At 53.8% G+C, this 27,306-nt stretch overlaps 1 protein-coding gene and 1 long non-coding RNA gene across 11 annotated transcripts in view; one reads left to right on the top strand and one right to left on the bottom strand.

Moving 5' to 3' along the window:
• Positions 1–1,111: 1,111 nt before the first annotated feature.
• Positions 1,112–3,432, bottom strand: LOC110348258 (uncharacterized). Its single transcript, XR_002393350.2, has 2 exons — positions 2,802–3,432; positions 1,112–2,330 (listed from the first exon to the last, which is right to left on the bottom strand). It is a non-coding gene; the product is annotated as an uncharacterized LOC110348258 (long non-coding RNA).
• Positions 3,433–3,586: 154 nt separating this feature from the next.
• The window catches only part of Tnrc18 (trinucleotide repeat containing 18), an 85,526-nt gene continuing 61,806 nt past the window's right edge, over positions 3,587–27,306 (top strand). For 6 of the 10 annotated variants that reach the window (XM_021254653.2, XM_021254655.2, XM_087196442.1 and 3 more), the window contains exons 1-3: positions 3,587–3,992; positions 5,914–6,331; positions 26,437–26,592. In XM_021254653.2, the coding sequence (XP_021110312.2) occupies positions 6,145–6,331; positions 26,437–26,592 (343 nt within the window). In that variant the 5' untranslated portion in view covers positions 3,587–3,992; positions 5,914–6,144. Of the gene's footprint in view, positions 3,993–4,034; positions 5,591–5,913; positions 6,332–6,924; positions 7,026–7,053; positions 10,264–13,959; positions 25,019–26,436; positions 26,593–27,306 lie in introns of those variants that run through there. The other 4 variants (XM_021254654.2, XM_013070602.3, XM_087196440.1 and 1 more) reach the window with 4 other exon arrangements.

Consider the following 27,306-nt stretch of genomic DNA (forward strand, 5'->3'; position numbering starts at 1 on the left):
GAAAGAATGCTAGCTGTCCCCTTACCCTTGCTGAGAAAACGGGGAAGATGTATCCACGCGGCCAGCAACACCAAGGTTCTGGAAGAACCAGGTTCGACCGTGCCGTGGGGAGAACTGAGGCCGACTTGTGCTCCAGGAATCGGAGGACCAGCCAACATTCGCAGGCCTCAGCGCCGACAAAGGCGCGGCAGGGGACACAGCCGGGCTCAAGGTTGGCCTGTCCTTTGGCTTTATAATGAAGGGGGAGAATTTTGTCGGCTGGAACGCGTCTTGAGAGCGGATGCCTGGGGACACATACAAAGATCCCAGCTCAGGCTACTCCGGCTGGCCTCGGACAAGCGCACTGGGCCAGCCGAGCTGGCCAGGGTGGGTTCTCCGGGAATTGCGGCTTGAGACTGCGTGGAGGTCCCCCACCCCCGGCTGATTTTCCGCCCAGTCAGTACAAAACACACACCCACACACCCACTGCGTCAACACGGTTTTTGGCCACGGATCCCGCCGGGTAAACAAGCTCGAGGGGGGTGGGGCGCGGAAGATGGCGGCGGGGCTGTGCGGTGGTTCCCGCTCCGCACCGGGCAGGCAGCTGGGTTTTCTCGGTTCGGTGTGGCAGGCCAGGGCGCAGACCGCGTTCTCCCAGACCCCAAGGCCTGGCTAGGGGTGCCCAGAGGCCCCCCCCCGTCATGGCAGGGTTTTTTTCAAGGGGCTTTAGCTGCAGCCTCCTCTTGGGATCCGTCCCACGCCCCAAGATGGCTCCCGGCCTGTTTTCTCGGCCACTGCGGGGCGGCAGGGCGTGCGGCCCGCGAGGGGGACACCAGGCCGGGTCCGAGCAGCTACGCGGAGGGCCTCTCCTGCGCCCCACGGGAGCAGCACGAGCTGGCTCTGTCCGTGTCGCCGCGTCTCCAGGCCCCGCGCCGGGTGGTGGCTGGGGGGCCGCGTGGCAGCTCACGGGTGCGGGCTGTGCAGAGCGGGCGGCGGAGGGGGCTGGGGCGCACACATTCTGGCGGGGGAGGGCGCCTCATCGGCCCCGAACCGCGCGGCCCTAATGAAATGCCGGCTTGGTTTGCCACGCCGACGAGGCGCATACTTGAAAAATGCAAACGCCATTGGCAAATCCAGGGCAAACGGCAGAATTTTTATTAGTAACTAAATGATTTATGGCACACATATCCCACCGTCACAATTACGGTCGTGGAGCATCTAGGGGTGAAAGCATTAAACATTTATAAAAATAGGCCTTTGTTTTTTTCCAACCCACAAGTCTTTTGTTATTTCCCCACCCCAACTCTCAAAGATACGTTTTTTTTTTTTTTCTTGAGCTGTATTAAAATAAAGAAAAACATTCCAGAACCCAGGCGGGATCAGGGGGTGGGAGATCAAGGTCTGAGTTCAGAACACTGAAGGGCCATGGGGGTGCAGAAAGTGTTGGGGACTCGGGCGCGGGAGGGTTTACTGGGAACCCACAAAGACCTCTGGATAAAATTGTAGGGCGCACGGCGCCCCGGACCCTTAGCCTGGGTCGGCTTTAGCAGCCGCACGCAGCCCCACACTGATTTCACGTGTGCAGCCACCCCTTCCCCTAAGGTACGCAGACACAATACCTTCTTTCTCTAACCCCCCTCTCTTCTCCGTCTTTGCTCCTGGCCGTCCGGGGGTTGCACCGGGTGCCTCCCGCCGCCCTGGCCGCCACCGAGACCCGTGCGCCCAGCTCCAAGCGCGGTCACCGCTCACGGTCCCCTCGGCTCCGGCTATTTTCGTTCCTTTCTCCTCTCTCCTCCCTCCTCCCCCCGCCGAGCTCCAGCTTCCCAAAGAGGGCAGCCTAGAAACCCACGCAGGAGACTCCAGGAAGGGCAACTTGAAACTGCCCTCAAGAGGCTGAAGTTTTTTCCTCAAATTTATCCAGGAATTAAATTAGACACCCCCAGTTCGCTTTCGAACCCTTCCCCCTCTTTTTTTTCTAAAAGTAGAGAAAAGAAAATAGAACGAATGGGGCGCTAACTAGCTCTTTTTTTCACCAGAAAAGTTGCCTTAAAAAATGGATTTAAAAAAAATAGAAATGCGAAAACGCTGATTCTACAGCACAGGGGGGTAGAGCAGGCTTCTCTTAATTAAAAACCTGTCACCAGGGTTGCTCTCTGAGGCAGGATCGACAAGGATTTCTGTCCTTCCAAAGCTTGCCTTCGAGGGTAGGTAATGCCCAACAGGGTTCTGGAGCCTGTGGGGCTGCGGGGCTCCTGCGACTGTCCCTCCGGCGGGGTTCGCATTTCCAGCGCCCCTAAACAGGTAGGTCTGCCGCGGGCAGCTCCTGGCGACTCAACCCAGAACGGATTTTGCTGAAAGCGCAAAACAAAAGTACAAAGTCTGGGGATTGCGGCTCCCCTCCCCCTCCGGCTGCCGTACCAGCCAAGCACTTTTGGGTTTGGCTGCTGCTTCCTCTGAGCTCAACATTTTTTTTTTCCCGGTCTCGCCCTCCCTGGAGGGGGCGCGGCGGATGGAAGGCGAGAGAGGTCCCCAGCCACGAGGTTTTTAATATTACACTTTAATAGGTTTCAGAAAGCCCCATGGAGAAATGCTAATAGGCTGAAATGTCAGAATCGAGAGGGATTCAGCTCGCGCTCAGCCGATCTAATCCTTTTTTCTGCTCTGATTTTTTTGGGGGGAGGGGGGAAGAGAGGGGCGCCCACGCCAAGAGGGCTTTGGGGAGGGGCGCGCTGTGCGAAGCGCCGCAGCCCCGGCCGGAACGAAGGTGGGGGCGCCCTGGGGCCGCGTTTCTATAGGAACCCCTTTTAGAAGATTAGACTCACCCGCTGCCCGCTGCCCGCTGCCAAGGCCTCTCCAAAATATTAATCAGTAACCATCTGACGCCGCATTTCAGGGAGGGACCCGAGGCCGGGAGAGGAAAACGGCCTTCTCGCCTGCCCATCCCACCCGAAGGCGCTGCTGGGGGAGAGGGAATGAATCGCCGCTTTGTTTTAAAAGGAAGAAAAAAATGAAAAAGAAAAAAGCAGCCCTTGTCTATTTTGGCGTCTCCCCCCTGCGTTCTGGAGGCTCACCCTAGGGGAGGTGGCGGGCAGGGGCGCGGGCGCAGGGTGCAGCCCACTGAGCCCCAGGCCCTTCCCGGCTCGGCAGGCTTGTCACCTCCTTTAGCGAGCGGGAAGCTGACAGGCGGCCCATTAAACTGCGCCTTGCAAAGCCCTGGATTGCGGCGACAACCATCTTCCTCTATTTTGATCACTCAGCCCAGACGCTGGAGGGGGGGGGGGGACGAGGAAGGGGGGGCCCCCGAGCTGGTGGAGGGGGAGGGCTACCTAGAAACGGTCCGGAAAAATTCTCACCACCAGTTTTGATCATTCAGTCCCGCCGAGGGGAGCCTAGAAACTGCTGGAGCCCCGAGGTCCGTAATTGGTTTTATAGGAATGGCTGAGGGCCAAGGTGTTTACATGCGTGTGATGGGCGGCGGGCGCGGCCAATGCGCACCGGCCGGGGGCCGGCCCTGGGGGGGGGCGGGCGCCCGGGAACAATGCGTGTTTCTTAGCCTGCGAGTGCTCCCCTCCCCCAGCCCCCTTCTCGCACCCCCCTTCGCTGGTTTTTTTTTTTTTTTAGATCCAGGGAGAGGAACTTGAAAGGGGGGTTGTGTAATGTACCTTTTCCAATCCCGGGCTGTATATGGAGATTTGGGATTCTTTAAACCGGCGCTACCTGGATTTTATTAAAAAGCGGGGAGCTCGGCGGGAGGAAAGCTGGCTTTTCCGGGGGCTGCGGGAGCGGGGCCGCGGGAGGGCGGAGGAGTTGGCGCGCAGAGCGCTCGGCCCAGGGAGCGGTTTTCTACCAAAAAAAGGAAAGGCGGGCAAAAAGTGTGAAGCGGCTGCGGGTGGCGGAGGGGAGCGGCGGCCGCGGGATGGCGGGCAGCACAGGCGCTTAGCCGCGCCGGGAGCCGGGGCCGCCGCCGGAGTCGCTGTTGCCGGAGCCCGGAGCCGGGAGCCCCGCCGCGCCAGGTACGCCGCTGGTCCGCCCGTCGGCCCCGCTGGGGCGAGGGTCTCCGAACTTCTGCAGCTCGCCCCCCACCCCCCACACCCCTCGGGCTGCGCAGAGGGTCCCCGAAACCGTCTGGCTCCCGAGAACCCACTCGGGGGGCAGGGATCAGGAGAGGGCGCCCCGCCAGGGGTGGGGGCGCGCCACTGCGCCCGGGCGCCCACCCGAATCCCCAGCCCGCTCCAGGCTTCCCTGCCCGGCACGACACGGCAGAGGGGCGTCGGTTCCCTGCTAGCTTCCCGGCGAGCGGCCAGAGAGCCAGAGACGCCAAGACGTTTTCGACTATAGGCTGTTTTTAATTAAAAGCCGGAATTCAGCCATTTTAACTGCATTTAAGCGGGGGTGAAAAGTAGGGAGAACGCAGCAGAGCCCGCAGATGGCCACGCCAGCTTCTCGGCCATTGCCAGGGGGTTTGGGGGGGGGGCTTCACCCCTACTTTCCTAAACAGAGGTGCCAGGGCACGCTCCGAGTCGCTGAATTTTAAAAGAAAGGTGCCCCAACATTATTTTTTAAAAAAAATCACGGGAGACTTATCGCCTCCTTGAGACATGTATCTTCGGATGTGGCGACCTTAGACCTTAGATTTTTCCAAAGTAAACGCGGGTCTGGTAACCAGAGCCTAATGCGAGGGAGGGAGAAGGGGTGTTTGTAACCCAAAACACGCTAAAATAGGCACCCGTAGCAAAGTTGAGGAGGGAGGCTGGAGGAGGCGGCCAGGGTGTCTTCGGCTTAAGGGGTCTCCAGCTGAGGGGCTGGGCGCAGAGTCGGGGCTCAGGGCGAGCACCCGGGAGAGCCGGGGGGGTTTTGGCGTGATCAGCGGCTTCAGGAGCTCCCTGGCCTTCGGGAATCAAGAAGCTGAGTTGCCGCGGGCGGGCCGACGGACAGCGGGGGAAGGGTGGGCTCCAAGACCTCCTCCTTCCCCCACGGGAATCTGCAAAAGACCAGTCTTTTAAACACCTTGAAACTGGAACTACAGGGTGATTTACCCGAACCCTGGGGAGGCGCCTCTGGGCCCGGCCCGCGCTGAGAGGTTCTCTTTGTAGGTTATTTTTGGGGGATGGGATAGGGTAAGAGATCCTTGATTCCCTTCCTTCCCCTCTGACGCCCCCCAAATCTCCCGCGCCAGGCCGCTAGTCCTTGGGCTGGAGGATTCCCAGGCCCTGGCGTTGGAAAATGAAACCAAAGCCAATTTTGAAGGATTCTTTCCAGTCCGCAGACTAGAATGCCACGTCTGGGGTCCTTGGACTCAGACTATGACTCCCGGTTGCCCAACAGGGTTGGCAGGAGAGGGCAGTGAGCCTCTTTAAAAATAATAAACTCGTTTTGCACCCTCCTCACTCTCATAACAACAACAAAAAGCCCCAAACCTAACACTCCTTTGGTGGCTCCCAGCGCCAGCTCTGCCAAAATCAGACTCTTAAAAGGGAGGCAAGGACCCCCCCAAGAGGTTAAATATTAAGCTTTCCGGATCAGATAGTGACAGTACTTAGAAAGACACTGCGAGTCGCTCATAGAAAGGTTTCATAGCATGTGACGCCCGGGAATAAAACACTCTTCGGAGGTTTGTATTTACACTGTCCTGGCGCGGCCGGCTCCAGTGGCCTTTCCCCAGTTTCGCCAAGGCAGAGTCGGGTCTGGAGCGCAGCGCCCACGGGTTAGCTTTCTAAGCCGCCTCCCGGGAGACTGAAGCGTCCAGGAGGAAAGAGCGTGGATTTTAACTTTTCGCGGAAAGAGGGCTACTCCCGATTTTACTTCTGAGTACCAGATCTGCAGCTGCTGACCCCGAGGGCGAGGTTACTTTCTGAAACTTGTTTTTTTTTTCTTTTCCCCTTTTTCTTTTCTCCCCTCTGTCTTCTGCGGCCCGTCCCTCCTCTCCCCGCCAAGACGCTGTGTGTGCCACCTCGCGCAGCTCCGCCTGGTCGCCCGGAGGGGTTCCACCGCCCGCCGGCCGCGCGCCCCAGGCGGGCCCGCCACCGAGCGCCAGCCGCGGCCATGCACACTACGGAGCCCCCGCCACCCGAGGACTCTGGGACTACGTTGAGGCTAAACTTTTAGGTCCCACGGAGTGAGGCCTGCGGGCCGGGTGGGGGGCTGGCCGCGGCACTCCCGCGGAGGATGGATGGCCGAGACTTCGGGCCCCAGCGGTCCGTGCATGGCCCCCCGCCGCCGCTGCTGTCCGGCTTGGCCATGGACAGCCACCGCGTGGGCGCGGCTACTGCCGGACGCTTGCCTGGCTCCAGCTTGCCCGGCCCGCTGCCGCCCGGGAAGTACATGGCCGGCCTCAACCTCCACCAGCACCCGGGTAAGTGCTCCGCGCCCTCCTCTTCTGCCTTCCGGGGATCCCAGGGAGGGAGGTCCGGGACGATCTATGTGTCTGGGGCTGGGCGCCTCTCCCACGGTGGTCCACCGTGTGCGGCAAGGCTCAGCTCCCATAGCAGGGAAATCCTGAGTCCTGGGCAGAGGCCAGTCCAGAGATCTCGACGGAGGGGGATTAGGCTGGGGTCCCCTGCACATCGAGACCCTCCGAGGCCTAAGTATCTGCCGAAATCAGAGTCACCAAGGGGTGATTCCAGTTCCCAAACGAGTCTGGGCTGGAGTTTGCAAATTCTGGGCGAGAAAAGAACAGGCGAGCCCCCCTACACCCTGGGAGATATTTGCTCCTGAGAGCTCCGATCTTTTTCTTGGCAAATGCCCTGCCCGGGGCCTGTGGGGTTTGGGTTCTGTCTCCAGCTTTACTACCCTCGCCGATCTGGGTCCCTTATGGTTCCCGAACCCCGGGGGTTGTAGGACCCCGGGAAGACTGTGGTGATCACAGCTCTGGCACCCCGGTCTCGGGACGGCCCTCGGAAGCCCCTTTAAATCCCAGTAGGTGTGTGGTGACCCCCCCCGGGGGGGGGACCCTTGTTTTCTGGCTGGAGCAAGGGCACTCGGTGCAGACGCTGAAACCGAGCCGCTGCTACCGCGATCCTAGGGGAAAGAGGCCACCCGGAGAGTGGGTAAGCCGGGTGCGGGCCGCAGAGGGGACACCAAGGGTGTGAGGGAGGGTGACATCCAACGTGGGGCGAGAGAACCATGTCCGATGAGGCGTCCGAGGAGGCCCGGCGGCTCCGCCATTTCCCGCGATGGCTGCCTGGGCTCGGCGGGAGCGCACAGGAGGGCGCCACCAAGGCAGGAGTGGGGACGCAGGACCGGCTGCCCTTTCCTGTGGCCGCCCGGGGAACACCGGTCTACTCCCTGGGTGCTCTTGGCTTCTGCCCTGGAGTTAAGGAGAAGAAATCCACTTCTTTTCTTTCAATCTGAAGTTTAGGAGTTTTGCAATTTCCTGGGGCGCTCTCCGACGCTACTCTCGTCCTTGGGGTCTTGGAGGAAAAACACCCCTGAGCCCTGGAGTGGTTGCCCCCTCCTGCCCGCCTGGCCAGCTGGGCAGCGCTTGGCGATTTTGTCTTCTCTCTTTGATTTTTCTCCTGGAACTTTTCAGGAACGGAGTCTCCGGGGCTCGGCGGGACAAAGGGCCTTTGTGAGACGCCGGGCGGGGGAGGGGCACGCGGAGTTCCCTGCCGGCGGGGCGCGAGGACGGGGTCGCTGCTCTGGGCCACCCGGCGTCCCCTGGGAACTGGGGGGCCGCGTTCCCACGAGGGCCAAGGTTTTCTCCCCATGGGCACGCCGGACCTACCCCCCCCCCGCCCCCCCGTCCAAGAACTTGGGAACAAGGCTGGTGGGGGCTCTCCGAGTGCGTTTGCATGAGCCTTTTGGGCTCTTGGAGCTACTTGCTCCAGCCCCGGACGGTGGCGGAGGCCCTGCAACCTGGAATGGAACCCAAAGTGCTTCTGGCTGGCTAGGCCTTTGCCTGCTTCGCATTCCCGAACCTGGTGGAATGTCCCCAGGAGTGCACTGCTTGGGGAGCACCTCTGCGTGCACCCACTGTGGTAGGGTCCCCCTAAACCGGCCGTGACAGTCAGGCCATATAGAGCCCATTACTGGTGGATGGGGAGGTGGAGGCTTGGACCTGCAAAGAGAAGCCAGTTGGAAGTGGCCGGAGCCCTGAGTCCAGGCCTCCCGAGCTCCGACCTGCCTGACTTACGTGCTGGGGGCTGTGGTTGGGGAAGAAATGGCGAGAAGGCCACCCCTGTGCCCTGAGCCTTTTTCAGCCACGAGGGAAGTAGAGTGGGTTTTGGTGCTGCTTCTCAGTGCCCCCCATGCTCACCTCAGCTGAGGCAGGAGAAGAGGACCCCAGTCCTGTGCCTGGAGCCAGCCTGCTAATCACATTAGATAGGAGTGGGGGAGCTGCACCCCCAACTCCCTTCACTGCTTAGGGTGGTGGATTAGAAATTCCTCAATTAGGAACTTCTCACACCGTTTTCTTTGTGGGGTGCAGGTGGTAAATTTTCTCTACCCCACACTCCATCCTCTCTTTGGCTGTCAGCTTCTTAGGTCTTGCCAGCGCTATCAGCCACATCTTATTTATTTTTTGTATAAAAAGCTGGGAGAAGCTGAGCGATTTGCCCAGGTCGCACAGCCAGCCAGTGAGGAGGTGTGTGTGAGAGGGTGTTTCTTCTGGGCTGGTTCCCATGCAGAGGTTGGCAGAGGGGTGACCTTGTGTCCAGCAGGCTGGGTGCAGAGGGGCTACTCTGGGAGAGCCCTGGGTGGGTGGGGAGAATCTGTTGTGAGTGGGGGTCCCCTGGAGGAGATGCGTGGGTCTGGCTAAGGGGTTTGATCTCTTTGTAGAAGAGGTGAAGCTGGGAATGAATGGGGTTTGATTCAAAGCCCAGGGTGGCTTTTCCCTTTCCTGTAACCATGAGTACTGATGTAATCTGAGCAGTAAATGCTCTCAGCCTGGTCAGTGCAGGGGAGTACCTGGCAGGTTAGGCTCTGGGTTCTCAGCCTCAGCTCTCAGCTCCGGGGTGGGAAGGCCCCGCACCCTGTCCTCCTGCATTGCAATTAAAGATCTATTAGCAAGAGTTTGTGCTTGGATATTTATTCTCCCTGCCCCCACACCCTGGTGAGGATCAGGGCGAGGAGCCCTGCACTTTGACCCTGCCGGTGGACAATAGGGTGTCCTCAGCCTTCTGTAGGACCCATCAGCTCCAGCTCTGGAATCCAGCCTCAGCCTACTGGGATTGACTTAGAAAGATTAATCAGCGCTGGCTGGTGGGGTAGTGGGATGGAGAAGATCCTAAAGGGTTGCCAGGCTCTTCCTTTTCTGGTGAGAGGCAGCAGGGCGGGTTGGGGAAGGTTCTGGAATCTGGAAGGGCTTCCACTGCCCCGGGCTCTCAGCTCTCCTTGCCTCCTGGTGCTTTAGCTCTCAGGCCTGGCAATTTTCTTTCCTCACTTGCTCATTTACTTAGCAAATAATTTCCAAGTGTTTCCTGCGTGCCAGCCAGGCATGGCCAGCGATCCAGGACTTTGGGAGTGACCTGGACTGAAGTCTTTGCCCTTCTAGGAGTCCGCATTCTCGTGAGGGGAGCGGGGCAGTGGATGTGCAGATCTGAGAAGGAAGTCATTCTGAATAGGGACACAGGCCACGCAGACAAGAAAATGCCTCAGGTCTGGCCTGCCCTGAGGGCAAGGGCGGGGTCAGAGGGCCTGACCTCGGCACTGCCTGGAGCGATCCTTTTTGTGTGTGAAGAGTAGAAAGGGCAGTTCGGGTGACGGCAGGGTGACAAGGCTGGAGGAAGCCAGCGGCAAGGAAAAGGTTTTAGAGGTGGGTGGGGGCAGACCCTGCCCAGCCCTAAGGTCCTGTAATGAGGTTTCGGAATTTTAAAACAGGAATGAAAGAGGGAGGGACTTTTTACAGAACTGGCCTGGGCTAAAAAACTGTCAATGGTATGCAAGACAAAGGAAGGCTGAGAGTTGCTCCAGAAGAGAAAAAGACTAAAAATATGTGGCAGCTCACAGCAGTGGACAGGCCTTGGTGAGATCTTGGATCCGGGAAGAAATTGCTCTAAAGGAGAATATGGACTGTAGATTAGCTGATGGCACCGAATCAATGTTATGTTCCACGAAGTTGATACCTGCCTCGGTTATGTAAAAGCGCCCTGGTTTTTAGGGACTAAAATACTGAGGCCTTTAGGGAAGGGACACCGCGCCCACTCCTGCCTCTTGGGAGCAGTTCAGGACCAGCCAGAGGAGTAGCTGTAATTTGCATCTATGTGTGCATGCAGGAGACAAAGATAACGTCAGTAACAGCAAACATCGCCGGAAGAAGGCTGTCTGCAGTTGCTGGACCTGAGGCAGGTCAGATGGCGGTTCGTTGTACTATTTCAAACTTTTCCCCAAATTTGAAGTGATTCCAAAATAAGCATGTAAAGAAAAACTTGACTGGATGCTGGCCCAAGGCTGGTAGACAATGAGGGAAGTGGGGTGGCTTGACGGCATTGGGGTGAGGTGACTGAGGGTTTGGGTCTTGGGCTGCCACTCAGATGGAGTGGTAGGCAGCCCCGATTCCAGCAGAGAGAGCAGGGAAGGAGAGGATGGGGCATTCTTGTTTCAGATCAGATGTGGCCGTTTGGAGTGTTCTTTGTGGACTTGGCTGTGGTCTGACCTGATTTTACGCTCACCCTGTGACTGCCACCCAGACTCCAGCCCAGCTTTGAAGACCAGCTGGGGTGGGTTTCTGGGGAGGTCTCGGACCTCCCAGGGCCTGTTTGAGCCCTGGCCAGTGGAGAGTCAGGTTGAGGGTCTTTCAGTTCTTCACTTTCTTTTTGCAGTACTAGGGATTAAACGCAGGGCCTTCATACTGAACTACATCCCCAACCCTTTTTAATTTGATGGTTTGTTTTTGGTACTGGGGATCGAACTTGGGACCTTGCGCTTGCCAGGCAGGCATCGGAACCACTGAGCTAAGTCCCTGGCCCTCCCTTTTTAATTTGAGGTAACATCTTGTTAAGTGGCCAGGTTGCTGAGACTGAGCTCCAACTTTCCATCCTCCTGCCTCAGCCCCCCACCGTGCTGGGATTATAAATGACCACTATGCCTAGCTCTTTCATTTATTTTTCTTGCTGTACTGAGGATGGAACCCAGATCTTTGCCCATGCTAGGCAAGCACTCTATCATTGAACTACATTTCCAGCCCCAGGGCCAGGATCCTTACCACACTTGCTGCCCGAAGAGGCCTGGTATCTCGGGGAAAAAGTTGAGGCTGTCAAGTGCCACCCACTAAAGCTCCTTGCCACCTGTCCCAGGCCACAGATACACTGTATCCATCATTGCAGCTGAGGGACCTCATGAGCTAATGTAAGAGATGGACCCATAGCCAAGAAAAAAAGCAGAAAGACCAAAAATGCCCTAATTCAGCTCATATCCCTTACTAACAGTTGTCCACATTTCTGAGCTGAGAGAGTTCTAACCTGCAGCTCCCCAGATAAAAACCTGCCGTGTCTGGAGGCAGGCTAGGCTGGGACTGAGGATCAGACCTCGCTCACCCACTTACTAGGCATATGTTGACCTTCTAAGCCTCAGTTTGCTCATCTCTAAAGTGGGTTCACTCCCAGTACTGGGTTGGTTTCGTTGTCCGGTTTGAGCCGGCAAGCTCCCTGGGTGCCTAACCAGGTGGGGCCCTCCACAAAAGTTGCAGCAAAAGTGATGGCTGTAATTATGGTGCTCATTAGCACATGACTCACAGACCCCTCCGGCTAGTCCAGGCCTCTCCCAGGGCCTCTGGAATTTTATGCTCACTCCCTCTGGCTGGAGCGGAATCCTCACACAAGGATCTCAACCTGAGGCGGGTGTGGTGGTGCACACCTGTGGTCCCAGGGCTCTGGACGCCTGAGGCAGGAGGATCGCAAGCTGGGAGTCCCATCTGGGCAATTTAGGGAGACTTTGACTCATGTTTTAGTCTTCTCCTTTTCTGTATAATAGCTAGGATGAAAATGCTTTAATTTTGAGTGTTTGATTCATTGAGCTTTCACAAAATGAACATACCAGCCCTGTAACCACAGCAGCCTCAATTAAGCTCGGCTCCTTCCCAGCTCTCTGAGGCTCCCCTCAGCTCCCTGCTGGTCACCTCCTAGCCTCACCCCAAGATCATTTTTTTTGGTGACAGGGTGTCATTATATAGCCTAGGCTGGTTTTGAACTCTCAGTGCTCCTCCTGCCCCAGCCTCCTGAGTGCTGGGATTACAGGCATGCACCACCACTCCCAGCTCACTGGACATTTTGTTTGTGAAATGCGTTGGCCTGGGTGTGTGTGGTGTTGCGTGATGCTTTCTCATCACTTTGTAGTATCCCACCACATGCACACAGAACCCTGGATATACTGCTCTCTTGCTGATGGACTCTAGGAGTTTCTGGTGTTCACTGTGAAGGGTTCCACTATGAACATGCCTTGTGGGCACAGAGAAGCACATTTCTTTGGGTCTGTACCTGTGTAGGAGTGGTTTTGTGGGGACAGGGGCGACAAGGGGCAGCCCCCGCAGCTGTGGGTTCTCCTGTAGCTATGTCCTGTTACCTCTGTTTGGGGGGGTCCCTGTCCTGGTCAACACCAGGTAGTGTCAGTTTCTTTACATCCCATCCACACTGGTAGGCTCTCGTGTGTGCTGGTAGTAGTACCTCATGTGTGCATTTAAAAATATTTTCTGTTTTTTTTTTTTTTGGTACCGGGGATCAAACTCAGGACCTGGTGCTTGCACGACAGGCTGTGGAACCACTAAACTAAAGCCCTGGCTTGCTTTAATTTTTAAGTTTTACCAAGGAATATTTTATACGCAGTTAAATTATTCATTGGAAGTGTATAGTTCTGGTTTATGTTTAATTTGCATTTTTTGGGGGGGGGCAAGGTCTTTTTTGTGTGTATGTGTGTGTGTTTGGTTTTTGAGACAGGGTCTTGCTGCGGATTTTAGGCCTGAATTCACTATATAGCCCAGGCTGGGCTCTAATTTGTGGCAATCTTCCTGCCTCAGCCTCTCCAGTGCTGGGATTATGGGTGTGCCCCAAGGACCGTGAGCTACAAGACAGGGTCTTTAAATAGTTTAGGCTGGGTTTGAATTTGCCATGTAGCCTAAGCTGACCTGAATTCACAATCCTCCTGCTTCAGCTTCCTCATGCTGGGATTACAGTTTTATGCCACTACTCTGAGCTCTTTTTTTTTTTTTTTTTTGGTACCGGGATCGAACTCTGTTCCTTGTGCTTGCACAGCAGGTGGTGAAACCACTGAGCTAAATCCCAGGCCCTCTGAGCTCTTAAATATGCCTTTTTAAATAAAAGTTCTCTATCATTTGAAAAGCCAAATAGTGTTAGACACATTACAAAGCATCGTGTTTCCTGTTCCTCCTTTCTACTTTTAATGCTGGCTGTTTCATCTGTATTTTCTAAGTAATAACTTCTGCTAGTTATGTTCAAGTTTGAATATTTTGTATCGAATTCTGTAGATGAGGATTTTGCATAGATTGCCTGACTCTGAGTCCAAACTCTGTTACTTATTAAAGTGAGACAAGTCTCTGCCTCTCTGTACCTTGATTTTTCTCATTCATAAAATAGGGGAGAATAATAGTGCAGTCCACAAGATTGTTTTGAGAGTTAAACAGTTAATACAGGGCAAGCATTGAGAACCTATCTAGCTAGGCAAAAAACCCAAAAGAAACAAACAAAACAAAAAGACAGAAACTATATCTCGCATACAATAAGCGCTTAGTGTTGATTACTATTTTTTGTTTGTTTTTGTTTTTTTGATACTGGGGATCAAACTCGGGTCCTTGCGCTTGCGAGGGAGGTGGCAGAACCACTGAGCTAAATCCCCGGATGATTACTATTTTTTGTCATCCCTACCACCACCATTTATATGTGAAATACAGTTTTGCTTAAACTAGATTGTTTTTTATTAAATACTAGCAATTAAATTTAGTAAATATTATTCACATTTGAGCCAAGTATTATAGTAAAATTATTATTATTATTATTATTATTATTATTATTATTATTATTATTATTATTTTGGTGCCGGGGAACTCCGGTCCTTGCACTTGTGAGGCAGGCAGTGAAACCACTGAGCTAAATCCCCGGCCCTAATAAAATTATTTAAAAATTTTTTTTCTGGAGTTATAGCCTTTTTTTTTTTGTACCTGGGATCGAACTCAGAACCTTGTGCTTTCGAGGCAGATGGTGGCACCACTGAGCTAAATCCCCGGCCCCCCTTTTTCTTTTTTTGAGACAAGATCTCCCTAGGTAGTTCAGGCCAGCTCTGAGCCTCAGACTCATGGTGATCCTCCTGCCAAAGTCTCCTGAGTGCTGGGATCACAGGTGTGCACCACCACACCTTTTTTTGTTGTTGTTGTTTTTAGACGCCTTGCTAAGTTGCCACCTTGTCTAGGCTGGGTTCAAACCTACAATCCTTCTGCCTTAGCCTCCCAGTGTGCTGGGGTAGCAGGCCTGTGCCACCATGCTGGCTGACCCTTTCTTTTCTTGGAGATTCTCTTCCTGGAATTTCCCATTGTCCCTCTCCTGGTCTGCTTGTCCGATGCCCGGGTCATCTTTTGTTGTGGAGCCATGGTCCTCCCTCCTCTCTCTGCCTCTGCTATGTTGGATTCGAGGTTTCCTGCTTTCCACACCTTCCTGTTTCCTGTTTTACTTCTTTCTTTCTGTGGAGCCTGTTCTATAATGCAGTAGCTTTCTGTGAAAAGGTACAAGGAAAGAAATCTTTTGGGCCTTAGTATGCCTGAAAATTGCCTTTATTCTACCTTCATACTTGAGGGATAGTTGGTAAAACCCCACCACCACTCCCCATTTTGCAGAAGCTTTTTTTTTTTTGGTACTGGGGATCTAACTTGGGTCCTTGTGTTTGTGCAGGAGGTGGCGAAACCACTGAGCTAAATCCCCCGGCCCCAGCCCCCATTTTGAAGGAACAGCCAACATCACCTTCTGTATTCCAGTGTTCTTTTGGGGGAATACAGTGCCATTTTTATTCTTTTCTTTTTCTTTTCCCTTTTTTCCCCCCTGTAGTTCTGGGAATTGAACTGAGGGCCATTTTGCCATTTTGATTCCTGTAATTTTTTTTTTCGAGACAGGTCTCATGCAGCTTAGGCTGGCCTTGAACTCACTGTGTAGCCCAGACTGGCCTGGAATTTGTGATCCTTTGGCCTCGGCCGCCTCATCCTGGAGCGCCACCACCAAAAGCCTATTTTAATTTTTGATCTTTGTATGTGACCGATTCTTTTTCCCTTTTCCAAATGCTTGGTATCCTTTAGGGCCACATACTAGTAGCTAAGAGCACAGACTGAGTCACCCACCTGCTTTACCGCCTCCTGGGTGTGTGGCTTGGACATTTTATCTAAGGACCCCTCGGTGTTTTTAGAAGTGGGTGGTAGGGGCTGGGGATGTAGCTCAGTGGTAGAGCGCTTGCCTAGCATGTGCCAGGACCCTGACTTTGATCCCCAGTACCACAAAAATAAAGAAAAAAATAAACCGGGGCTGGCAGCTATCCTTACATCTGTATAAAGACTAAATGAGTTGTGTGCCCTAGTCCCTGGGACATGGCCTGGCCTTGCAATTATTCTTACTGTTTTTCATTGGATCTCTGTTCTTTTTGTTTGTTTGGTTTTTTGAGATGGCCTTGAACTCACAGCAATCCTCATGCGCAGCCTCCCCAATGCTGAGATTACAGGCCCACCATGTCCACCTGAATTACTATTTTTATTAGTATTTTATTATTTCCTTCCCACTATTTTTGCTATTCTCTAATACTATTAGATAGGTTGGATCTCCTGGGCCTATCATCAAATTTTTGTACACTTTCATTTCTATTTTTCATGGCTTTTTTCCTTCTGTTTTCTAGATGTCCTTAATAGAATCTGCTAATACTTCAATTTAATTTTTTTTTGTTTTTTCTTTTTGGTACCAGGGATTGAACTCGGGACCTTGCGCTTGTGAGGCAGGTGCTGGAACCATTGAGCTAAATCCCCAGCCCTCAATTTAATTTTTTAATGTGGTTAACATTTGTAATTTCCAAGAGCTCCTGTACTCTGGGTGTGTCTTTTGTTCTTTTGGTGGTGCTGGGAATTGAACCCAGCACCTTGTGCACATGAATCATGTATGCCACCACAGAACTACATCCCTAGCCTCCTGCCTCTTTTTTTTTTTTGGTACCGGGGATCAAACTCGGGACCTTGTGCTTTCGAGGCAGGTGCTGGAACCACTGAGCTAAATCCCTGGTGCCCCTGCCTCTTTTAAAATAGCATCCTGTTCTTGTTTCATGGGTACTGTAATTTTCATTACTTGGATGATTTTTTTTTTTTTTTGGTACTGGGAATGGAACCCAAGGCCTTCACACTGAGCTACATCACCAGCCCTTTTTATTTTGAGACAAGGTCTTGCTGAGTTGCTAAGTTGTCCAGACTGGCCCAGAACTTATGATCCTCCTGCCTCAGCCTCCCAGAGTGCTGAGATTACAGGTGTGCACCACCACACCTGGTGGCCACCAGTGATATTAATTATATTTTTTTCTGGAGTTTTCTTTTTCTCAGGTCCTGTTTCTGTTTCCTCCACATGTATTTCTCATTTGTCTGGGTTGGTTGAAGACTTCCTGGCCCGGGACTCAAGTGTCACATTGTGTTTCAGAGAGTGGCCCAAGAGCAGGTGTGGCTCAGATGCAGGGGTGGGACTTGGTGGCCATTGAGGAACTTCCTGAATATTTGTCTCTGGAAAAAGATATTTTGTTGATCTTGTAAATCTCAGGAGCAAGAATCCTCCAGTTTCTGCATGGGCAGGTTTTGTCTTTTTTCTGAGAACAAGTAGAGGATCTGGGCTGGGATGTCTGTCGTCCTTCTGGGCCTCACCCCAGCCCTGAGAATTCATGGTGCAGTGGCCTTGCCTTTCCCTGTATAAGCACAGGGCTTATGAAGGCACAAGTGGAGCTCTAAATTCTTCTGTGGGTGAAACCAGCTGTCTAGTGGCTGCTACTCCGGAGGCTGAAGCAGGTTGATCTGTAGTTTGAGGCCAACCTGGGTAACTTAGTGAGACACTGTCTCAAAATGGAAGAAACCAAAGCAAAAGAAAAGACTGCCATCTGTCTTGTCCTTGGCCCTTCCCTGTCCCCTTGACTCTGAGGGGACCATGATCTGAAATGGCTTCTTGATTGTTGCCTTCCAGCTTAGGTTTTAGTTTTCCCCACTTGCCACCCTGCCAAGGCCTCACTCGTCCATCTGCTTTCCTGCTCCCAGGTGTGGAGAGCTCTGCACTCCATTTCCCTCCAGTCCTGATGTCTCTCCTTTTTAAGCCACTCTGCCATCGTTTCTGTGCGATGTTGGCCTTCTGAGGTTGGCTTCTCCCCAGCTGTCCCTGCTCAGGTGCCTCCTGCTTCTGCAGGTGGTTCCTGAAGACTCCTGTCCCTGCCTCTTGCTCCTGAGCGCGGTGGTGGTCGGTGGAGACTTTCTCAGTCATAGTTTCAGCCCCTCCCGGCCGAGCTGGGTGCACGGATTTGTGTGTCACTGGCGGGGCCTGGGATTCCCCCTATTAAATCTGAGCACCTTCGGAGTCGCCCTGAGTCTGGCTGGGGGTGAGGGACTGGCTTGGTCTGGGGTGGGGTGTGGAGGCTGCTGTGGGAGGGTCCTGGTGGCAGGGTGGGTGGATGGAGGTGGTCGGCACCGCCCCCGGGCCCGCCCCTAGGCCTCTAGCCAGAAGGAGGCTGATCCCAGATGGCGTCTGCCTTCCTACTGGTGGGTTCTCATAGCCGTCTCTCAGCTGCACCCATGGGAGCTGTGGGGTGCTTGTGGCAGCCACAGGACCTCAGCCACGGAGACAAGGATGTGCAGGGTAAGCACCTCCCCCATCTCTGTCACCTGGAGCGGAGCTAGGCCCCCCACACAGAGGAGACCGAGGCATGGTGCATGGGTGGTAACCGTTTTGCTGCCTTGTCTTTAGTGGAAAATAAGGCACAGAGAGGTCAGGTCATCTCCCCAAGGCCCCACAGCCAGCAAGTAAGGCATCCAGGAGCGAGGCCTGCTCTCCCTGCCAGAAAGTGGGGAGGAGGAGTGTGGGGGTGAAGGGAGAGGGGAGTTGCTGGTGCCATTGGAAAGGTGAGATGTTGATGGGAAATTTCCTGCTACGGTAGTAATTTTTCTTTCCTTTTTTTCCTTCTTGCCTCCTGTAGTCCAGGTTAGTCTTGAACTTGTTATGTAGCCCAGGCTGACCTTGAACTCAAGATCCTCCTGCCTCAGCCTCCCAGAGTGCTAGGATTATGTCTCTTGATATTTTAACCACCCTGGTGGATGTGTAGTAGTTTTTATTTGTTTTTTGTTGTTTTTTTTGTACTGGGGATCGAATGTTGGTTTTTTTGTTGTTTTTTTTTTTGGTACTGGGGATCGAAACTCGATCCTTGTGCTTTCGAGGCAGGTGGCAGAATCACTGAGCTAAATCCCCGGCTCTTGGTTTGTTTTTTGAGACAGGGTCTCCCTGTAGTTCAGGCTGACCTTGAACTCCCTGGAATCCTCCTGCCTCATCTTCGGAGTGCTGGGATTATAGGCGTGTGCCACCATGCCCCAGTGGATGTGTAGTAGTTTAAATTTACATTTCCCTTATGGTTTATGGAGCTGAATACTTTGTCGTAAGTCAACTAGCTGTTTGGACTTCCTTATTTGTGACTATCCTTTGCCCATAATTTTACACTGAGTTGCTTTTTTTCTTATTGATTTCACAAGAGCTCTTTATATATTCTGGCTGCCGGCCTTCATTGCCTGATACATATTACTGGCAATCTTCCATGGGGTAGCTTGCCATCTGTGTCACTGTATGGTGTTGTCAGAGGTGTAGAAATTCCTAGTTCGTTGTAGTCCAGCATATCAACTTTATTTTTATGGTTAGTGCTTTTTTTAATGGTTTTTAAGAAACCTCTGCTGCTCAGATCATGAAAGCATTTTCCAGTGTGTTTTTCCCTCCAGGTGTCCCTGGTCTACTTTACACATTAAGCTGTATTATCCACCTGGAATTTTTTTGTTGTTTTACTTGTTTTTAAGTTAATTAACCCATTATTTTGTGCTAAAATGATCAACCCCCCGGGATGGTCTGCCACTGAGCTGCATCCTCACTCACTCTCCCGGTCCCATTCCCTTCTTTACTTTTATTTAGTGGTCCTGGGGATCCAATTCAGAAAGTGCTGAGCTACATCCCCAGCCCTCTTTGTTTTATTGTTTTATTTTGAGACGGAGGCTCCATAAGCTCCCCAGGCTGAACTCCAGTTTATATACTTCCTGTCTCTCTTGAGTAGCTGGATCACAAGTGTGTGCCACCATGCCCAGCTGTAATTTCTCTCTCTAATGGGTGCAAGAAACAGTGGATACTGATATAGAGGCATATTGGGCTTGATTTTATATTTTCCTGGCTCAGCCTCCTGCCTGAGCCTCCCGCAGTGCTAGGATTCCAGGCCTTTGTCACCACACCTGGCTGACATCATTACATTTTAATACTTCCTTAGAATGCTAAGGACTTTGAACTTTCTCTGAGACTTGCTGTGTGGTTTCTCCTTTGAGTATTGCTTGGGATTCTTGGAGAATGACGCCCGTGGCCTGGGCAGTGGCCAGTTCTCTGGCTTAGACCTGATAGAACTCGAAAAATCTGGGCTCCCAGGGCACACACAGGCTGTCTCTGCCTCCTTGCACTTCTTTTGCTTCGGCTGTGTCACAGAAACCCCGAAACCACGTGTGGGTGCTTGGCCAGGCAGAGCCCTTTCCCAGGTGACAGCCTGGTGTAGTCTGTAGTCTTTGACAACATCTTCAGGGCTACAGTTCCTCTGAGAGGTCAAAACATTTAAAAATCTTCAGGGGCAGGTGGTAGAGCGCTTGCTTAGAGTGTATGCAAGGCCCTGAGTCCAACCCCAGCCCTCCAAGATGAAACTAGTCTAGTGATGAAGCACCTTTGGGATTGAAAATGAGCAGCCACTGCTGGCCTCCACTGTGTCTCGGTGTTGTAGGTTTTGTAGTCAGAGACTCAGTTTCCTTGTGTGTGTAAGGAACAAGAATCCTTGCAGAGTTGAGGTCCGTGGGCAGGGAGATGTGAAAGACCTTAGCCAGAGTCTCAGGAACTTCTTTCCCCCACCCTTTAGTATTAATTGAGCACTTAATGTGTGCTAGGGGCACTGGGGCGGTAAACCAAAGCACATGTTGTAATGTAAATTATAGCCTAATCTTGCTTACTTCCTGGTTTTGTAAATAAAGTTTTATTAGAACAAAGTAGGGCCAGGTAGCTCTTGTTTATGGCTGCTTTCTCTGCAACAGGCTCTTTCAAGAAGCACAGGTTGTGCTGGGCCTGATGGCATAGTTTTGTTCCTCCCTCTCGAAGGCTGAGGCAGGAGGATCACAAATTTGAGCCCAGTCTGGGCAACATACTGACTTAGTGAGACCCCTGTCTTAAAATAAAAGGAGGTAGGGATGTAGCTCAGTGCAAAGGCCCTGGGTTCAATCCCTGGTACTGCAAACAAAGAAAAACCTAATTTACCAATAGTTTTGTTGTTGTTGTTTTTCTTTTTTGTTTTTTGAGACAAAGTCTTGTTATATAGTTCAGACTGGCCTTGAACTACGTAGCCAAGGCTGCCATCAAACTTGCACCGATCCTTCTACCTCAGCCTCCTGAGTACTGGGATTACGCCACCACGCCCAGCCTTACCAATTGTTTATTTCTGAAATTTTCCATTGAATATTTTGGGCTGTGTTGAAACTGTGGCTAAGGGGCAGCTGCTGTACATAGGCAGCTTCTAGAAGAGTCACAGGTGGGATTGTCCTGGTCTGCAGGGTGAGGTCGTGTCACTCTTTTAGGGACCTGCCATCTCACAGGGAGGGCAGTGCCTAGGGAGCGTCCTGCCTCAGCCCCTGGCACACGGAGTCTTGCTGGGTGTTGAGGAATGGAGGAAGGATGGCAGTGCCTCCTCTGGGTGCCATTTCGACCCTCTGGTGACCTCAGCCAACTTCCGAGTCTCTGCCTTTGTACATGGGGAATGGTGTGACTAAGTTCTTCCTCCGATGGGCGTGAGCATTACACGAACCGCTGATGTTTGCGCTTGGCATGCAGCCTGGCATGGAGTAAAAGGACTGGGGAAAGTTGCTTATTTTTATTGTCAGTGTTGTTAAAGACTCCCACAAGGAGCGGAGATACCCAAGTAGGTGCTCATTGTGGCTGGGAAGGGTGGCCCCTTGTCTCTCCCACCTGCAAAAACCTTGGTTAGTTATTGAGTGATTAATTAGTGGGGGTTGAAGCTAGGGATTTTGCATTGAGCTACATCTCAGCCCTTTTAAATTTTTTTTTTTTTTTAACTTGAGACAGGATCTCGCTAAGTCAGTGAATTGTCCAGACTGGGCTTGAATTTTCAGTCCTCCAGGAGGGTGTACCCCCACTTCCGGCTAGTTCCATTGTTTTCTGTGTTTATTGTTTTGTAGCGCTGGACCTGCTAGGCAAGTGCTGTACCACTGGGCCACATCTGCACCCTCCAAAAACCTCGCTTAACTCTTGGATCCTGAACTGAGTGATGGGCCACATCGTGCTTTCTTTGTGAGCCTCAGTTTCCCTCTGTCTGGTGGAGTTGATCGGCTGAGGGTCAGAGGTTATCAAGGCAGGGCTGTGTGAATGTTGCTCAATGTTGTGGGCTTGGAGCCGAGGTGTTCAGGAAGGAGGCGATTCTGGGGGACACAGCTCACTCTTACCAAGAACAACCCCAACCTCTTTCCTGTGGGGATCTGTATGGGTGTGTGTGGGTTGGACCCCTGAGGATCCTCAAGGTTGGGGCCTGCCGCTTCCTTTCCAGGGCCATGACTGGAAGCTGGGGAAAAAAAGTAGCAAAAGCACAGCCTGGGCGTGGAGTGAGTGTTGCTGGGGTGGTGGGATCTGAGACACTGTTTGCTGGGGCAGGCGCCAGACTCAGTGCTGACTTGGTCACCAGCTGGGTCAACCTGGGCAGCCACACTGAGCCTGTTTTTTTCTTTTTTTTTGGTACGGGGGATCGAACTCGGGTCCTTGCACTTGCAAAGCGGGAAGCAGGGAGCGGAACCACTGAGCTAAATCCCCGGCCCTTAATTTTTAATTAATTAATTTACAGTATTGGGGATTGAACGTAGGAATTTTGCATTGAACTACATCCCCAGCCCTTTAAAATTCTGAAAAAGGGTCTCATTAAGTTATTAACTTGCCCAGGTTGGGCTCAAATTTGGAATCATTCCCACCTCAGCCTCCCAGAGTGCTGGGATTACAGGTGTGTGCCTTGTTCAGCCTCAGTATGTTAATCTGTGAAACCAGAGTGACAGGCTTCTTTTGCTCCCAGGGCTGTGGGAAAGGGTGAGCCAGGGTCTGGGAAAGGCCCTGGATTCCACAGCAGAGCAGAGCTGTTTGTTTTTTTAAAAAAAACAAATGGAGGTGAGGGGCCAGGGATAGCTCAGTGGCACTGAGCCTGCCTGGCAAGCACAAGGTCCTGAGTGTGATCCCTGGTACAGGGGAAGGGGGGACAAAAAACCAAACGGAGGTGAAAATTCATAGTCTGCAGTTAACCATTTACAGCTCAGCAACATTTAGTGCTGTGAAGCTACCGGCTTTCTCCAGTTTGATCCTAAGGAAGGACTAACAGCTTTTTTTTTTTTTGAAGCAAAACATTTATTGGTACATTTTAGATGTACATAATAACATTGAACAGCCTTTTGAGGATAGGAAATGACTCTACTTGGACCCTGACCATGGGAGGACCAACTTTGGCTCCTGGGTTATTTTGTTTCTTTTTTTTTTTTAACTCTTGGGACCTTGCCCTTGCAGAAATCCCCCTACTGAGCTAAATCCCCCTGGCCCCTCCTGAGTTATTTTGTAACCATAAATAATAATGATGTTACATGGTGTTTTTGCCAGTGAACGATTTACAAATATGGACTCACTTAATCTTTACATCAACCCCAAGGGCGGGATGTTGCTACATTACCTGTTTCACTCAATTGGCCCCAAATCACAGAGCAGGTAGGCCTGGGAGCCAGGATCTCCCTTGCTGTGTTCTGGGGGGTGGGCACAGAGGTACTGCCTTCCCCTTGCCAGCCCCAAATGTTACTAAATCAAATCTGAATTAGAATGTAAGAAAGCAAAGAAGGCAATTTCTCAGCTTCCTTGCCCAGGGTGCTCAGTAGCCATGTGAGGCCATGGTCCAGCACAGGGACAGACCGGCCACCTGTGGTCCTATTGGTCTGGCACTGCTGCATGTTGTATATTTACCCAATCCCCACCCGATGGACACACAGGTTGCTTCTGATCTTGAGGGTGACTGAGCAGGCAGGGGAATCCTTCCCCAGGTTGTTGTGTGACTGTTCTGTGGGTGGTGCTTTAGATGGGCATTGTTGGGGCCTGGAGCCAGTCCAGCGCTGCCCCTGGCTGTGTGCCTGAGTGACCTTGAGTTGTCACTTGTCCTTTGTAGGAAAGGCTCATGTGAAGGTATAGTGGCTGCTGAAAAAGTGATTAAGTGCACGCAGTGCTCGTGAGTTCCGCCCGACACCGCTGGCACCATTGGGGATGGTAATTTACTGGTACATGTCTGTGCTAGGGATTTTGACACTGGGTCGATGGTCTTGGCTTCTAAGGTGTCAGGTGAAATAATCCCTGGGGTGCACAGGTGGCAGAGAAGAGGCCTGCTCTTAACAGGGGGCGGCCCAGGACCAGCGTGGGGGGGCCAGGCTTCTGCTCAGCCCAGTGCTGGAGGGAGGGGACCCCTCCTCAGTTTGGGCTTTCTCAAAGGGAGAGACCAGTGAACACTAGGCCTGATTGTCACTGCTCCTGGACCCCCGTGGCCTGGGCTTTGCTCAGTGACCTTGGTGGCCACTGCTTGTTCCCCGGGGTGGGTGTGAGCAGCTATAGGATGGAGCAGAGGAGCGCAGGTCACTGAGGGGCTCAGTTGCAATCTGGAGGTGCTGGCCATGTGTGGAGGGGACAGCTGCTGCCTCATTCCTGCCTCAGGAAGACTGGGCAGTACAGCCAGGATGGCATGTGGCCTCCCACACTCCCTCTTTTTTTTTTCCCTGCACTGGGGATTGAACCAAGGACCTTCACACTCAGGGCTCAAACTTTTGATTCTCCTGCCTCAGCCTCCCAGAGTGCTGGGATTACAGGTGTGTGCCACTACACCCGGTTCCTTGGGTTTTTTAAGCCCCTTTCTGTCCTGGATCCTAACTTGTGTCTTTGTGCTCTGGTCCTGTGAGAATTGGAACTGATTCTCAGACGGCCCTGGAGTGGAGCATCTCTTGGGGGCCAGGCCATGGGCACAGGGCATGTTGGGGAAGCAAGGCAGAGAGTTCTCCTGTCAGGAAGGGAGTCGTCTGGGATGCGGTGTATAGACAGACACTGCACACATGGTTAGGCTGAGAGGTCTGTTTCCAACTCGTCACAGGTGGACCCTGCTTGGATTGTGTGGCTGTGTGTGAGGTCTTCTCTGAGGCTCAAGGAAGGCCACCAGGTGGGGATGAGAAGGGGTTGGGGATGGGGTGCAGGTCCCCAAAAGGGCCGAGGGGGGCCGATCGAGGCAGGCACCAGGGATGTGAGCAGTGGGAAGGTGATCGGCTTCAGTCTGACTGACTTGGGGAGGCGGTGGGGACAGTGCGTCCGTGCAGACCACCCCTGCCCTCGTGGCTGAAGTTGAGGGACCATGCACCTCCTTTTAGAGCTGCAACTAGGTGCCCGAGAGAGTCCTTGGCTGCCCCCACCAAACTTGGGACGAGGGAGCTTGAGCACTGTTGAGTGCCTGTGGCGGAGCCGTTGGTGGCATCCGGGCTCCAACGTCCTGCGGGGCCCCGGGGTGCTGCTGGGCGCTTTCACAAGCCCGGGCAGGGCCAAGCTGGGCCTCGGCTTCCGTGCAGCTGGGGCAGGAAGAGCTGGCAGCTGATGTCAGCCCTTGCGCAAACCCCCTGCCTGTGGCTTCCGGAGCCTGCCGCCTGGCGTGTCGAGGAGGAAGCCGAGGGCTCAGCGGGGCCCAGAGGCCGTGCTGCCTGGCCCGGCCACCGCATGGATGCACTGACCAGCCCCGGTGGCCCTGGGGCCCAAGGCTTCGGCCCTGAATCCGGGTGAGGGGCTGGGCTGGGGAGTTCGGCCGGGCCTGGGGTATGTGAAGGGGCCTGTGCCCCAGGGTGTGGCTCTGGACCGGGGAGGAGGCCTTGCCCTTTGTGAACTCAGTTTCCTCAGGCACACCCTGTAGTAGGTGTGCTGGACTTTTTGGGACTCTGTGCCCCTGGGAGTTGATTGGTGGCATGGTATGCAAGCCTTGAACAGTGCAGCTGCTGGGGATCTGAGGTTGGGCTGAGTACAGTCCTGTGGGCTGGACTAGGGCCCTCATGCCCATCTGGGTGCCCCTTGCAAAGTCACTATCTGTGCCACCAGCAAACAGTGCCCACCTCTGGGACTTAGGGCTTCTGGGTGCAGGGCTAGTTCTTGGGGGGCTGACTGGTGGGTGCTCAGTGACCTCTGTGCCTGCCATAGGTTCAGGGGTCACAGCCTCCCCTGGGGTGAGGTTGGGGGAATCTGGACTCAGCTGCCAAATGCTCAGGGCTAGGCACACCCTGCTGCTGGTTGTTGCTGCCACTACTGTCATTATCACTTTTTTCTTCATCACACCAATGCTGAATGCCTGTCCCTTCTTCCCTGTAGTTCTCAACAGGAGGCACGTTGGCCCCATTCTGCTGATGAGCAGATCGAGGCCCGGCCCAGGGCCTGCAGGCTGCCATAAGTTTGCTGTGGAGGGTCCCGGGAAGGCACTGGGAGCTGCTGAGGCAAAAACCCTGGGTGGCAGCCAGAGGCGTCCTGCTGGCTGGGGCGTGGCAAGTGTGCGCCTGGTTTCCTTCCACAACACTCTGCCACCTCGTTGCCCTCGTTGCCCGTGGCAGGGCCCGTTCTCTGGAGGCACAGCCCTGGGCAGGGCTCCCTGCACCCGTAACAGCTCCTTGCCTCCTCTGATTGATGAGGGACTCTCTAATCACCCACCACAGCTCAGTGCCAGGTTTCTCATCATTTTTTTGGTACCGGGGATCGAACTCAGGACCTTGCGCTTGTGAGGCAGGCGCCGGAACCACTGAGCTAAATCCCCTGCCCTTCAGCTTTCTCATCTGTGAATTGGGCACAGGCAGCCAGCTAGGCGCCTAGCCCATGGGCCAGGCTGCTGTGGGGTCCTCTCTGGTCAGGAGCTCTATAGGGCTTGGAATATGAGCCCCTCTACCCCCTTGCTCTGTGGCCTTGGGCTCCCACCTGCTGATGGGATGGAGAAGGGTATGGCCTGGACCCGGGTTGGCTGTATGAGGTTGTGAGGGCCTGAGGGAGGGTGAGGGTGAGGGTGAGGTCTGCGGAGTGGCCTCCTTCTGCCTGGCTTCCTGGGGTCACACAGCCTTCTCTAGCCCTGGGAATGTGGGGCAATCTCTTTGGTGTTCCTGCAGTGGGGGAGTGATGGGGGTCTCGGGGCTCCCGTGGCCTGACAGCCCCCTTCTCTCTGCAGGCGAGGCCTTCTTGGGCAGCTTCGTGGCCAGCGGGATGGGGCCCTCGGCTTCATCCCAGGGAAGCCCAGTGCCCCTGCCCTCTGACCTCTCCTTCCGCTCCCCCACCCCCAGCAACCTGCCCATGGTGCAGCTGTGGGCCGCCCATGCCCATGAAGGTAAGGAGCATGCCGGGTGGGTGGGGCTGGGGGCTGCTGGGCCATTGCCACATCACTCTGGCAATTTTATGTCCCTAGCACTTCTCAAGTTTGCCCCCTCCTCTGCCTTTATAGTCACGGGCCCGGCCCTGGCTACCATCACTTCCATGGTCTCAAATGGTCAGTGCTTCCTCTTGTTGCTGCCGCAAGGACTTTGCACGAGCTGTTTGTGCTGCTTGCAGCCCCCTACCCCAGCCCCTGGGGGGCTTCTGCTCTCCTTCAAGGCCCAGCCCAGGCACCTTCCTCTCCTGTCATTCCCTTGGTGACGGCGGATTCACCTGTATGATTATTCCCAAACTGATGATTCCCACCAGAGCGAGCCCTCCCTTGATGCACAGGAGGCTGGTTAATAATTGTGGGAGCTACGGTCCTGGATCCCTGGCCTCTTTGGTTGTAGCTCTGAAGAGACACCAGATGTGGGGCCTGCCCCCCACCCCCCAACAAAATGCTAAACCTCCTCGAGTCCCCTTCCCCTCCTCTGTCCACAAAGGCAGGGCCTTGGGGACCCCTGAGCGTCTCCCCATCCCTGGCTCTGGTGGATCTTGGATTCCGGGTGCTAGCACCCTCCTCGGGCTTCCCCTGGTGCTGAGGGTCCTTGGGGCCTTTCCCAGACCCCTGCCTCTCCTTTTCCTCCCAGGTGTGGGGCTGAGTGCCCACCAGCACCCCAAATCCACC

This window comes from Heterocephalus glaber, unplaced genomic scaffold (genome assembly GCF_053883595.1).
Source record: "Heterocephalus glaber isolate CG9 unplaced genomic scaffold, H.glaber_assembly_v1.0 deba00001610, whole genome shotgun sequence".
NCBI lineage: Eukaryota > Metazoa > Chordata > Mammalia > Rodentia > Bathyergidae > Heterocephalus > Heterocephalus glaber.